At 44.0% G+C, this 14948-nt stretch overlaps 1 protein-coding gene across 1 annotated transcript in view; it reads right to left on the bottom strand.

Moving 5' to 3' along the window:
* Positions 1 to 14948, bottom strand: part of SMOC2 (SPARC related modular calcium binding 2) — an 80689-nt gene that overhangs the window by 45404 nt on the left and 20337 nt on the right. The window contains exons 5-7 of the mRNA XM_021708622.1: positions 7776 to 7823; positions 4668 to 4751; positions 3022 to 3096 (exon numbers count right to left, since the gene is read on the bottom strand). Of these exons, the coding sequence (XP_021564297.1) occupies positions 3022 to 3096; positions 4668 to 4751; positions 7776 to 7823 (207 nt within the window). The remainder of the gene's footprint in view (positions 1 to 3021; positions 3097 to 4667; positions 4752 to 7775; positions 7824 to 14948) is intronic.

Raw genomic sequence — 14948 nt, 5'->3', positions numbered from 1 at the left:
CCCACTGTTTCTGTGGGGTGTACTGAGCTCATGCACTATGCACTATTACTCATTCTTTTCACATTCTCTTCTGTACTGTGTTTTCTTTTAAAGCAATGATATCATCATAGTGCCTATGGAACTTACTGATACAACTCTTTATTAATTTAACAAGAGTACGTATTATGTAGCTACTATGTGCAAATTGTCACAGAATAGGCTTTCTTGCTATTGGCAAGAATGGTTCCTTTTTTAAAAAACTACTTTCACTATATGCTCCAAGTCACACTTGACCACATCTTCACAGGGTGCACTGTGGTCATCATATGCTAGTTATTTGTTAACAAAGTAATATATTATTTTATACAAAAATTCATAGGAAAAAAATACTGTCTTCAGTTGATATAAAGAAACACCAGAGAAACATAAAACAATGTATTTTCAGTCTGGTCTTTTTCTATAAAAGAACATGAAAGCCAGGTACATTTTTTTAAAAAGACCAGATGATTATTGTCACATTTGCTTATGTTTTCTTAAATAAATGTGCCTGTGTCTGCCAAAAGATTATAAGTAAAAGAATATCTTAAAAAATATAAATTAAAGACAAATAAAATTCCTCTGATATTTAAAATTCCAATAACAGTGGTCAGTAGTAAGTCCTATAACTGTTTGCCATTTCACTGTTTAAACTTAATAAATAGACTATTGTCTTAAATACCAACTAGGTCTTTCTTTAGGCCCTCAGAATAAACATGTAGCTGTACAACTGGTATTGAACACAAATATAATCCAGTAGTCTCATGTTCCGTGTCTGTAAATTAACTCAATGCCATCTTTTTGTGTTCCACTCATTTTAGCTGACTTAAATCAAATTATAGAGAAGGGTAACTTTTGTAAACTGGGATTTCCTAAAACATTATTTTCTGTCCCGCTAAACCCTGAAAGCCCACTCAGTTTTTACTGGTTAATTAGAATTGGCAGGTCACTTAAAGGCTTGGAAATCTGGTTACAGCAAGTGAAAGGTGAAACACAGAAATGTACTTCTCCCATGAGTTTACATGGAACTTAATCTGCCAAAGCCTGAACTGCTTTTCTACTGACACTTCAATTGGCTTCAATTGGCTTTTTTGAAAAATGCAGATTTCTAGCAACACGGTTTATAATAATTTTATATTTGTTTCTCAGATTAAATTCAGTTACTGCCATAGTGCTTCCTGCATAATAAATTCTCAAGATCTGGTGATAAATGTGAAACAGATAATTTTTTAATTAATTTCCCATGTGCCAATTTGTGTGGCACAGAAGCAAAACAAATAACTTGAAAATAAGGTGACAAAACGGAACAAAACTTGGTTTCTAAAGTTCACGAGAAGGCACAGAGGTAATATCCTTATACAACAAGGAACACGTGTCTATAGCAATCATTTCTATGAGAAAATTAATTCCCTGAATATACTTTAAATATTTCTGCCATTTGCACGCATGAGTCTGATGGTTAAACCTGTGGAGTCTGCCCTTTCTCAGCTCTGCCGAGGATGCAGGGAAAGTTCTCAGCAGTAACAGACTGAAGCTCAACAGTTGAGATTCAGGGGTCAGAGGCAGCGATTAAGAGGGTGGGACTCAAGCTCCATTCAACCTTCTGCTGCACTGAGACAGGTGTTCCTCATGCTGCCTCTCACAGTTGTAAATCAGTGAACATTTGCACCTCACAATAGTCTGCCTTGGGCTCATGAGCTGGAAGGTATCAAGACTCAGGCATTCCCCCCTCAAGGATTCCTTTTAGGATGAATACTTGAGGGGCTTGGGGGTGAAAAAAGAATCAAACCACTCATAGTAGCCTGAACTTCAATGAACATTTTGAGTCTTCTGTCAGTGGATATAAAATTTCCTTTGGAGGAAGACACACAACCACAGAGAAGAAAGCTTTACTGCAAAGACAGCCTCTGTGAATGTGCAATTTTTTTCACTGAAAGATGATCATAGACATTTCATTTTGTTACTAATTATCTGCTTCCTCAGCAACTGGCCTACTTTAAACCTAGATGGTTGCTTTCTTACAATAAGAATTTATGAAATCTTCCATTGAAAAAAACAATAGGAAACACACGCAATCAACTGAGAGCCCATGTGAAAAATCACAGAATCGGTTTTCATGAAAACAGTCAAATCACCAACCAATGATGAAGCAGCCCTTTGCTTGTCTGCAAGATGTCAAAGTAGTCCATTTTAAAAGGTAAAAGTTCTGTCAAACACTGTTTGGAACCCAACGCAATCCACACATTTTGGAGAATTTTAAACTAAATTAGCCAAGTGTTTTGACATTCCGAAATCAGGTCAAAAGCCAATATCGATTAGCAAAATTTCTATGTTTATACCCAAGGCTACAGTTTGTTTAACATATACAAAAAAAATCTTTTGAAGAATTTAGATAATCAAAATTCCCAAGTTTGAAATATATTTTGGTGGTCAAGTCATAAGAATTATTTTCATGACTCAGTAGCCAAGGAAAAAGATACACAGTTGACCCTTAATCAGCACAACAGGGTTTTGGACATCTCAGGTTCACTCAAAGAAGGATTTTCTTCCACCTCTGCCACCCTGAGACGGCAAGACCAGCCCCTCCTCTTCCTCTTCCTCCTTAGCCCACTCAATGTGAAGATGATGAGTTTGAAGACCCTTATGATGATCCACTCCCACTTTATGAAGAGTAAATGCATGTTCTTTTCCCCACGATTCTTTCAACATTTCTCTTCAGTAGCTTACTCTATTGTAAGAATACAGTATATACTATCGACAGCCTACAAAATAGGCATTCATCGACTGATTATGCTCTCCGTAAAGGCTTCCAGCCAACAGGCAGCTATTAGTGGGTACATGTTTGAGGCACTGAAAGTTATATGGGGATTTTCAGCTGTGTGGTTGAACGTAACCCCCATTTTATTCAAGGGTCAAATGCACAATACACTTCACTCCAAGAAAATAAAAACATGTTCCAGATCTATTAAATCAGTCCTTACAAAGTGACATTGGGGTCCCTCTTACCTGAATTCTTATTGGTTTTGTTCTGCCGACTTTTAACTTGTTCAGTCCACAGAGTAGGATAACGTGATGCAATATCTAGTCAACCAAATAAAATAATAATTATTTTTAATTCATCATGGAAACACAAAATTCCTCAATTAAATATTTCAGCAGGTAGCCTAAAATCCAAAACAGTCAATATAGTAAATAAATACATTGCACATTTTAAAAGAAATCATTAAAGTGATTATATGCATTAGACCAAAGAAAATAATAATACATTTAAAAATATTACTTTAGGATATTTTTTCTTTATCCAAAAGTGTAATTAAAAGCTATTTGGATTGAGACAGGTTTTACTTTAAAAGAACGGAGCTTCAGAAAATGCCCAGTGTGCAAAAATATACCCTTGTGTGGTTAAGATGGATATTCGTGTGACATACAGGTTTTTCACTCAGGTGAAATAATTGATACAAAGTGTGATATGTAAAATGTAACTTTTGCCTAAAACTTTTAGGAACATATCTTTTATAGTAATACTGCTAATACGCAAGATTGACTGTTTCTGGTGTGGTTTTATTTGTGTACCTGAGAACACAGACCCTGACACAGACCACATGGGTGTGAGTCCCCATGAGCTATCTATCACCATCCTCATGAACTTTGGTAAGTGACCTCAGCGTTCTCATCTGTGGCACAGTTTTCTGACACTGGGTGAATTAACACAAGCAGAGCACACAGGGGTAACCCGTGGTACCATGCAGCCATGAGTTACTATCTCCAGTATTTCCCAAGTACAGTGTGAATCTCTATTTCAGTCTTTGACTCATCTTCTGTAATGCGTACTGCTTCTGCTTTGCCTTAAAGCTCAGACACCCTTAGATCTGAGGATCTATTAGGCATTGGCGAGTACCTAAGGAGTGCGTTAAAGGTGAAAACAGGAAGCCTGTCCTTGCCACAACTACTTACAGAGATGAGAAACATAGATGGGAAAGGGTGTGTGTGACTGCTCCCTCCTAAGCCATTCAGTTTATAGTACCCAAGTTATAAAATGTCAACTCATATTTTTATTAAAATAAATAAATAAAAAGTGCCTCGGCATTCTGCCATTAGAGAGCACCATGGCGATGTGTGGAGGTCCCTAGCTCCAAAGACATCAGGAGAAGCAGCCATGTGGAGATGCCCCCACCCAGCCCATTCCTGCTTGCTAGCTCTAATGTCTCTGCTCAAGATGCACAGCATGATGCTTCCATGTGCATATACACAGCAAAGTTAGCCACGATCAAGCCAAGCAATATACCCACCATCTCACACAGCCCCTGGGCTGTGTTAAGAAGGGTTTCATATCTAGTACATCATTATCCATTATAATCCTCAGGGTCCTTAGCTCGGTAGACATATTCACTCTACAAAATGGCATCTTTGTGCCTCATCCCCCCATTTCCGTGACCCCCCACCCTTGTAACCCCCAGTCTGCTATCTGTTTCTGCATATCAGCTTAGTTTTGTTTTGATTAGATTCCATGTATACATGAGATCACATGTTATTTTTCTTCCTGTGTCGGCTTATTTCAACCCATTTTGAACTCGATTCAGCCAAGAAGACTCACTCTACTGCCCACACCACAGTCTCGCCCAGCCCCCATGAGACCCTTTCCCCAGGCTCACCTTCCTCGTCTCCTTGTGGCTGAGTCTCCAGCGCTGGGGCTGCGGCATCATCTGAATTCAGAACGGAAAAGATTTGCAAGGAGACTACAATTATGAGAGTAAGGGAAGTGAGTGTGCATACCGGTGGAAGCTGGGATTCGCAAACAGCCCCAGATTAACCCAAACAAAAGCCCAGAGCAGATACAGGAGTCAGTAGGGGGCCACAGCTTTAATAGACCCACACATTGGGTGGCCCTGCAAAGCAAACCCTCTTTAGATGTTGCTCTAATGAGACATGGCTCCCTGAGGGGACGTCGCAGTCCCATGTGCTTCTAAACTATGGGGCCAATGACAGGCCACAGGATGGAGGAGGAAGACACAGGATGACATGAGCAAGGGACGTCTAGCACTAGGAAAGAACATTAAGTCAGGAAAGCCATGAATTATGGTCACTGGATATTATCAGAAGAGAGACAGATGGGGCTAGGGAGGGGGCAAAGCATTATACCATGATCAGCTCATGTTTTCTCAAAGAGGAAAAAGGGATCAAAGAAGCATGGATGAAGTTACTTCCCTGTACAGTCTTACAGGCTGCCGTACTACTGATCACACCTCTACAGTAGAAATATCTATATAAGGACTTGAGAGGAGATTCAGTAGAATGATCTATAAGAGCATCTGAGGGGGGTACAGTAGAATAATCCATATGAGCACCTGAGGTGGGGGGGTACAGTAGAATAATGTATATGAGTACCTGAGAGAGGTACAACAGAATGATCTCTATGAGTACCTATGGAGGGTACAGTGGAATGGTCTATGGGGGCTGCTGTAGATCCAAGGATGGAGGACAGTCTGGGCTTGTTTATGAGGAATCTCAGTACCCAGTTTGTGGAAGACATAGATTTCAAGTGAATAATCTTTCTGTAATTAATTGAAATGCCCCCTTTGGGTTCTCTGGACAGAATAAGGTGTACAAAACTGAGAGTTGTGGCTGAGGGTAGGCCCAGAGCCAGGCGTCTTCCCCTGGGACTGTGACATAGTTCCTAGGCCCTGGTGGGTGCTCCCAAGCACTGTCCTAATGTTTTCTTCACTCCTGCTTGCTCATGTCATTTTGTTAAACAATAATTTCAGGGTCTAAATACAAGAGAAGGTGGCAGAAATGCAGGCCTGTCCCAGGGCCTGTCCAGGGAACCAGGGCTCATTACTCCCCCGTTGTTTGAAGAACACAAATAAAATTTATCATAGGTTTTGTATGGGGACTATCAAGACAGATTTTTTTAAAAGCCTTGAACAGTGAGCCACCTCTTGAAAAAAGTTTACAAGCTTCCAAAATACTGACAAAAAAGTCACATTGCTTATTTGAAATCTCCAAGTCTAACCTTGATAATAACCTTAAACTGGGAGTATCTTGCTTTTGACAATGTTGCAATCTTCTTTCAAGAATATAAATGAAATGAGGTACATATTTAAAATGTTTAACATATTAAAGGTCTTAAAATAACAGAAGGAAAAGTCTTTAAAGAACATGCTTAGAAGGTTTCTGGAATGATGATGATCAAATACATGATTGCTGACATGTATTCCTACTGAAGCCTGGACAGGGCACCATGCTGGGGCCACTAGCCCATTCCCTGAATCCCTGGGACCATGCCAGTCTGAAAATGCAGCCGGCCAGTCACGCACTGAGGAAGGTTGTGGCCAGAGGAGCATGCCTGTGGCCTCTCTTCCCCCTTCACCCTTGACTCCAGCACCAGAAGGGTCTGCCTCCTGCCCTTGTGCACTCCCACTTTAGCGTGGTAGCCCCAGCCATTCTCCCGTCCTGGAAAGGCTCTGTCCCAACCTAACACAGCCATAGCAGCTGCTGAACTCAGCCCTAAGGGAGTCAAACACAGAGCCTGCAGAGCTGTGTGTTTTCAGTGTTCCCTCTACTAGGATTTGTAGAAAGCCTCATTTTTATCTACAAACCAGCTTTGGCTGCTGAATCCCAGGCATCCCCATCTACACGTGCCTGCAAACCAAGGGGCTTGTTCCTTCCTCAAGTTCATTTTTGTGCCCATGTACCCACTTCCCAGGGATTTTTTTTTTGCATACTACAAGTGTCATAGTGAACAGGACCAGATGCCTCCTGAGATAGTGGAAGCCACCTGGCTCCCCCACATTCAGCATTTTCTAAGCATGAAGATTGTCACTTCCTTTCTGTAAAAATCACATGTCCACCCCATTCTCTTTAAGATCTGACCCAAGCCATGCTCTCAACTATCACATGCAACGTCATGGCCTCCTTTTCAGATGTAAGCCCTCCTCCAAGCCATGTCCCAGTGATGCCCTCCAATGTTTTCCAGCTGGAAATGAGCTATTTCCCTCAGCTCGGAGGTGTCCTCCAGTCCACAGGACACCTGTCCAATCTTTCCCTTTCAGGATACCCTCCCCTTCCCTGAGTCCTCCTGAGTGTCCCCACTCTGGGCAGGATGACATTCCTGGTCCCTGTCCCCCGTGCATGTCTTAATAACACAGAGATCCTTCACAAGAGATCTTGGGTGGGCTGGGGCCCACCAAGGGCCCCTTGTGTGTGTAGGGGCCAGGTGGGGTAACACTTGGGGCTAGCTGTCTCTAAGGCACTTCTCCTTGATTTATTATAGAGACAAGGTCTCACCAAGTTGCCCAGGTTGGTCTCAAACTCATGGGCTCAGGCAATCCACGCGCCTTGGCCTCCCAAGGTGCTGGGATTACAGGCTGAGCCACCGAGCCTGGCTGCCCCTCCTCCTTGTAAGGAAGAGTCAACCCTCTTTATCGGGGTCTCAATCAGTGCTGGGGTTAGACCCACAACGTGGAACCTGCGCCTCTCCACAGGCACCCACCCAACCCGCCCTGTGGCACTAAACCACAGCTGCAGGTGGTCCCAGCACAGCCACATCAGTGGTACTGGGTCTCCCCACACAGTATCTGCCCACACTTAGCCACACATGGGCAATAGTAAGATTTGAATGCACATTTGTTGAGTGAATAAGGAAGCAACAAACGATTTCAGCTCTCATGTCATTACGAGGACAAGCTTAAATCATAACATGATGAGTTATTTTAAGGCATAGACTAAGCTAGCATCATGGAAATTCACTGCAAGATAGTTACCTGTTTTTCCTGTGCCTTCCCGCTGGGGTAACTTTTCATTTACAGAACCTAAAAGAGGAAAATGAGGAAGAAAATTATTTGGGTCTATCAAATGGTCATCAAAAATTAAGTTATGCAAACATTTAGTTTTATTTTGATTAATTTGCAGTGCTCTGGCACATTCTAGTTCTAGTTAAGTTCTGTAACTTTGTAGTGCCTGGAAGGAACAAGGTCACCCAGAGTCACAGGCCCCAGACTAAGAAACAAAAGATTAGTTGCTGCCTCTGACATCAAGGGCTAAACACTAGCATTCGACCCCTTAACCCGATGTGTTACTGTCCTTTCACCTGAAGAGTGTCACCACAGCCCTCTGAACACATAGCACCATGGTGAGGCACTAGAGTGAACTGGGTAAAAAAGGAAAAGTATTTTAGAATAAAAAAAAGTTATGCACTCGAGATAATTAAAAACTCTGTTTTCAGCTTGATTCCGAATTCTAGAAAACTGAGGAACTATCTTTTTGTAGAAAAGTACAGGAAATATACTAAGTAATTTGTGACCAAGTAATTTGTGACAAAATTGCTAACATTCATATGATGCTGGAAGACTATGTTACAATGTGAACCACTGTTCTCTCTTTTCCAATAGAGTGAAGCTGCTGGAGGTTTCACCTTTTTTCCTCATCACTAATGCACCTTACTCAAATGAATAAACAGGAAAGTTCTGCTCAGAACTAATCAGGAGTTTGCTGATTCAGTTCAGAACTAATTTATTATTACCATAGCTGCACATATGCTGGTAACATTCCTTAGCAAAAAACACCTTGAAACTTGAAATATGTTTTTTTTCCTTCAATTTTGAACAGGACATCGACAGACAGGCTAACATTTACATTCATGATACACAGTTTATAGTGTTGATGAGGATGTTTACCCTGTTCTGGGAAAAGTAACAGTAATGTAGCAGGGAACATACAAGCAATTCATTGTAGCAAAGGCCATCAGGGGCAGACATCATCAATAACGTCTGGGACACAATCGTAGATGCTGTCATCCTCCAGAGCCACCGAATGAAGTCATCCTAAGGTGGTAGTGCTCAAACACTCAGCCATTCCAAGGTAGCAGGGTGATGTACAAGAAGTAGAATTCCGTCATTCTGAAACACTCCTTCAGCAGAGGCCAGCTGCTTCATGACAGCTGAGTGAGGACTCCCATGGGGCGTTCTTGGTGCCTTTCCACTCACAACTCCCTCCCCCCACCAGAGCTGCACATCTATGAAATAACTGAATAGCACACCTGTGTAAATGCCACATTGCCAGTGAATAAAGAGGAGCCACATTTCTCTGGTTCACCTATGTGTGCACTGTGTTTAGGAGCTTACGAAAGTCATTCCCCTAGCTCCCAGCTGTGACTGCAACTGCGACTGAGTGTTGCCATGTGACAGGGTTTCCAGGCAGTATGGCCCAGAGTTCTGATAAGAACCCCAGATGAAGTCCCAGTCAGCTCATGGCTTCCTGTCAGGACCTCAGAAACTCCTTTCTCTTGTCTCCCTTTTGAACTGTCTCTTTACAAATCCAGATTTCGGAAAGAGCTTAAGTTTCTTAGTCATCAGCTTATATTTATCATGTGTTCCTGCAATGAGTCAAAAAATATTTTCTACTTTTGACTGGAAATGATCATATTTTGGCAATATTTCTGAATATAACTGTGTAGGTTTTAATTTTATTAGCATACTTGTGAAACGCAAATATGCTAAATAATAATTAGAATACTCCTTATGAGAAAGTGTCTTGATTGAATTAAGATAATTTTTTGTAATCTAAAGGCAAAACAGTACAAACTGCAGACTTAAGGTTTGATCAGAGGCTGAGATCAGAAGCCAACATTTAAACACTGCTCACTCCTGCCCTTAGGGCCTCTGTGCTCTGTGAGCCAACCCAACTCCCAGCAGACCCCACAGGGGCTTGGAGCAGCCCTCTTTATCCATCTGTGGCAGCATCAGCTGGCCTGGCCATGCCTGGCTCCTGGGGAGGCTCTATCAGGCAATGTGTCCCTCAGGGTCACCAAGAGGTGCTGGTGGCCACAAGCTCCTCTAACTGGCCACATAGTCCACCCCGGGATCAGGTCACACATCGGAAGGGCGTGGGGCCACTCCTGGGCTGCTTCTATGGGGGTCTCTTGCCTCCACCCAGCCAAGTGTGGTCCCAGATGGAGCAACATTCCTGCTGGAAGCTTGTCAAAAGCCAGCGTCAGGCCTCCCTCCGATCTAAGCCCTAAGCCAGATGCTCTGGGGATGGGCAGGACCTGGGTACCCTGAGTCCTCCCAAGGGTCTGACACCTGAGACTCCAGAGCCAGCGTCCACACAAGACGGGTGGCCAGGTCTCTGCTTATGAGGCTGCCTTCATGCTGTGTAGTTCTTGTCAGGGTGGTCAGTCTGGTTATATTTAACAGTGTCATGATCCTTCTGGTCACCGTCTGTGCCTGCTCTGTGCCTGCTTTGCACCTTGCCTGCCAGGGCGCTCCCCATTCCTGAGCCCTCACCTCCAACTCTACCCAACATTGCCACTTCTGTGTTTCTGTGGATACAGAGACCAAAGTCAGTAGTTTCCACTCGGTGGCTTCGGTGATGCTTAGGGACTCGGCAGAAGCCGCGGTGTCCTTGCAGCACCAGATTTTATTCTTGCTGGTTGCATTCTTTTCTAGGATCCTGGCTTTGGACAGCAGGGGGTCCTGGCAGGGGGTGTGTCAGAATATGCTGAACTTCTTTGTTTCTCAGGTGTGGCTCTGATGATGCCAAACTGGAGAACTTCCTCCTCTACTACCAAAAAAAGTGACCTCGCCAGTCACAGATGTTTCCTTACAAAGGCTGAGGAACATTTCTGGATGTTCCTTCCGGGGTGTCCACAGCAGGCCTCTGTTTATAGACATCCATGATGTTTCCTTTAATGTCTGGCTTGACATGTCTCCACAGCAGGAGATGACAGATGGGAGTCGCTGTGTCACTCTTGCACAAGGGCCACACTACACTGAAATCATTTCATAAATCTCTCCAATACTCAGGTACTGTAGTTGCGGATAGAAATAAAAGGTCCTAGCCGGGCTCGGTGGCTCAGCCTGTAATCCCGCGCCTTTGGGAGACTGAGGTGAGTGGATTGCCTGAGCCCGCGGGTTTGAGACCCGCCTGGGCAGTGAGACCTCATCTCTACAATCAATCAAAAAATCAGCCGGGCGTGGTAGCGCATGCCTGTAATTCCGGCTACTTGGAAGGCTGAGGAGAAAGGATCGCCGGAGCCCAGCAGGTCGAGGCTGCGGTGGCCGGAAGCGGCTACTGCACTCCAGTCTGGGCGACAGAGTGAGACTTCAACTCAAAAAAAAAAAAAAAAAAAAGAAAAGAAAAGAAATAAAAGGTCCTATAAAAAATTGGTATTTTTCCAAAAAATAATAATAATAAGGAAAAGTAATATACTTTTGTTGTTGTTATTGTTGTTTGTTTGTTTGTTTGTTTGAAAGCAAGATGTATTGAGAGGACAGAAAAGCTCCCACAGTGGGAGGGGGCCCAAGGGGATTGCCCTATACTTGTTTTTATATGCATAAAATATCCCTGGCTGGACATAGCCTTTATTCTCCAAGTGCAGCTATGTAAACTGGGACTATTTGCTTCTGAGAGACATCTTGATTTCATTCAGAAAGTTGTATTAAATGTTAGATGATGTGAGAGAAAAGCCATTTGAGACTAGGAATGGTGAAGAGGACACTCTTTTAAACGAACGGAAGGTTTCATTGCACATTAGCCACCAAATTAAATGTACAACACAGTGAAGTACAGGAGGAGACTGTAATAAAATGTGAGTATTAGATGCCAAAAAACACTTTTATTCCTGAAAGGAAAAGTAATAAAACTAATATGTATTTTTCCTGAGCAGAAAAATTATAACACCAAATAACTGTTCATCAGAAGCTGAACAATTCAAAACATGAGTCCAAATTTAAAAAGGAATGTGAAGCAGAGGACAGGCTGCACCCATGGGAGCACAAGGGCTCCACCCAGAGGGGACCCTCTGCCCAGGGAGGCACCAGGGCCTACATCTAGAGGGAGTCTCCACCCAGGGGGATAGCAGAGCCCCCACCCAGAGGGAAGCCTCCACCAGAGGAGATAAGAGCCTTCACCCAGAGGGGAGCCTCCACTCAGGGGACACCGGGCCTCTACCTAGAGGGGAGCCTCTGCCCGGGGGGGCAAGGGCCTCCACCCAGAGGGGAGCCTCCACCTAGAGGGGAGCCTCTGTCCAGAGGGCACCACAGCCTCCATCAGGGAAGGGCCTCACGTGTCCTGAGTGGGATGAGGGAGACCTGACACTGGTGGGTGGCATTGGTCTGGGCAGGAGCCTTGGCCAGCTCTCAGACAGGCAGTAAAGACTCTCGTTTAGACTAACAACCACACCATGTGGCCTTTTCCCTCATCATGTTACTTAATTTTTTAAATTTTAGTATCAGTTAAACATCTTCAGAAATGTCCACCCTGTGGAACTTTTATTGGAAAGACAACAAATCCCGTGTGGTTGCCTCTAGCCACTATATCATCTTATCATGGATATCAAATCTTCTCAATGCTAAAATGTGCTATAGGGAAAATGTAACTTATAATATAACTTATCTAGGAAGTACCAAGGTTTTAAATAGATAAAATGCTAACACTTTTCCAGCAGGTTGCACTGAGGGTGGACACTGCCGTCACCCCTGTGCCCACAGCTGCCTGGAAGGGCCACGGACCCAAGGGCCTGCCCTACTTCTTATAAAACCATCTGTGTTGGCACTTCCTTGCCAATATGCATTGAAATATTTTATTTTCATAACTATAACTTTGAGGAAAAGAACTTAAGCCTAGAGAAAAAGTCATATGGGGGGGGGAACAAAAAAAGTCCCAGGTTTCTGCTGATCCATGAACTTTCAGGTCAAACAAAGTAACTTCATATTTGCATTTTAATAATTGTTATAAAGAAATACTGCAGAGATGTTAGAAACCAACCACAGCAGTCTTACTGATTTCAATATTTGGAAGTTTAGGTATTCTGAATTTTTCTTTCAAGTGGCTTAGGGTTCTTGACTTAGTACCAGGGAGATTCATAGTGAAAAATTTAAAATCCAGTTAGCTTCTTCTTACGAAGTGAGGTTTTTCAGAAACCATTTAGAATACTCTTACAAACATGAAATTCCACATTTCAGATGGGGGCCAAAACTTCAGCCATTGTAGGGAAATGCAGGAATCATAGTAAAATGAAAGCACATAGTATATTGAAGGATTCTACAATCAAACCCTGCTTCTCTGTCACTTACAATGTCCTTCCCAAAGCCCAGACTTAGACATCTCTGGGCTGTGCCAACAACAAGGCATGTAAACAGAGCCCACGTTCAACCACAGTGAGCAGATTCCCAGAGAAGACCACTGACTGACTCGCTCCTGCCATAGGATGCTGAGACTTCAGCAGCTCCAACCAAACCACATACTTCGATGTTATGAAACTTACTGGGAAGTAACCAGGGACAGACAGATGACTTTCCTGCACTGTCAGAAAGGACCACATACATATCGGAGACTGCTGCGACAGGCTGAATGAGAAGAGCTCTGCTCTAGGGGGAGGCTCTCCTCTGACTGCAGTCACAGGGCCTTGTCCTTGGCGAGAGCGGCAGAGGTGGGGTGCGAGTCTCAAGATGGGCACAGCCACTGTGCCCTGCCATTTCTGTTCCTCTTCTGTGACTTGAAATTCATTGCTCCCTTCAAGTACATCAACTACATGACAGTGAGGAACCTTCAGTTATGGGGATATTAGAAATCCTTGTAGGTTCAGTTGACAATGTCTTAGGATACTTGGCACTCAAGCCAGGAGTCAGCTCTTGGCCAGGTCACACAGTTACAGAGGAGATGAGATTAAAAACCTGAAGCTATTTCCAAATAACAGAGAATAGGCTAGCTACAAAAACCCTCCCCTAGAAAAAGGGCCTTTGTCTTTAAGCTCAACTCCTGCTCTGGGGGGAAAAAAAGAAACAAAAAGAAAATCCTTACAGAATAAATGGGAGTCAACCATGTCTCCGAGGAGCCCTGTGGAGACTGGTTTCCTGGCCCACAGAGAAGGACACGAGGGCTGAGAAGTGGCGCCCACCCACTGGTGCCATACCTTCCTTGAACAAGTCTGGTGTGACAGATGACTTCCTGAGCATCAAGCCATCGACAGGCCCCAGGGTCTGAATTGACAGGGCTCTGGTAAGCATACCCATCTCCCCAGAAACAAGAAACAGCTGCTCTGAGCAGGGCATGGCATCAAGTGTATTTGAGATAGCTCAAAAAGCAAATTTTTTGGTCCTACCACTAAAGGCACCATATTGTTTGCCACAGACCTCACCCCTCTTCCTCAAAAACCTTTCATCGTCCTCAGTCACCTTCCTCCACACCTGGCTTATGAGCAAATGTAGCGAGAAGGCAAAGACCTGGCCCGGTGGCTCACACCTGTAAACCCAGCACTTTGGGAGGCCAAGGCGAGGGGACCTCTTGAGCCTAAGAGTTTGAGACCAGCCTAAGTAACATAGAAAGACCTTGCCTCTACCACAGTCAAAAAAATTAGCTGGGTGCAGTGGTGCACACCTGTAGTCCCAGCTACTCAGGAGGCTGAGGTAGAAGGACTGCCTGAGCCCAGGAGGTTGAGGCTGCGGTGAGCTGTGATGGTGCCACTGCACTTCAGTCTGGGTGACAGAGTGAGACCCTGTCAAAAAAAAGGCAGATCACGGCATGACCTTTAAAGATAAATGGTGGAAATGAGACAGCTCTGCCCTTTCCCGCCCTTGCCAGCTTGTCACTGTGTCTCGAGAACCATTTCCTCCAGGAGGCTGCTGTGGACACTGTAGGATGGAGTCAGTACACCCTGTCCCCACACTTGCCTGGAGCTGGCCTGAGCTGTCTGCCAGTGCCTGTGTCGATCCTGGTTGTGAGCTCCTTGCCAGGAAAATTCCCCGTGGATGGTGATGAGCACCGTAATCAATTAACAATAAACGATGAGTGGACCTCTTGGAGGGAAGGGCGAGTGTGGAGGCTCTGTGGGAGCACTAGATGCCAGGAGGCTAACACAATCACTTATTAAAGCTGGAGGCAGCCTTCTCAGAATCCCACCATTGCTGAATAGTTTAAAACCCGTAGGAGACTAGTAT

The sequence above is a fragment of the Carlito syrichta genome, unplaced genomic scaffold, assembly GCF_000164805.1.
Source record: "Carlito syrichta isolate Samal-C Ts95f unplaced genomic scaffold, Tarsius_syrichta-2.0.1 Scaffold143131, whole genome shotgun sequence".
Classification (NCBI taxonomy): Eukaryota; Metazoa; Chordata; class Mammalia; order Primates; family Tarsiidae; genus Carlito; species Carlito syrichta.
Note: the sequence above shows the minus strand (reverse complement) of the source record. Positions and strands in the feature narration are given on the sequence as shown.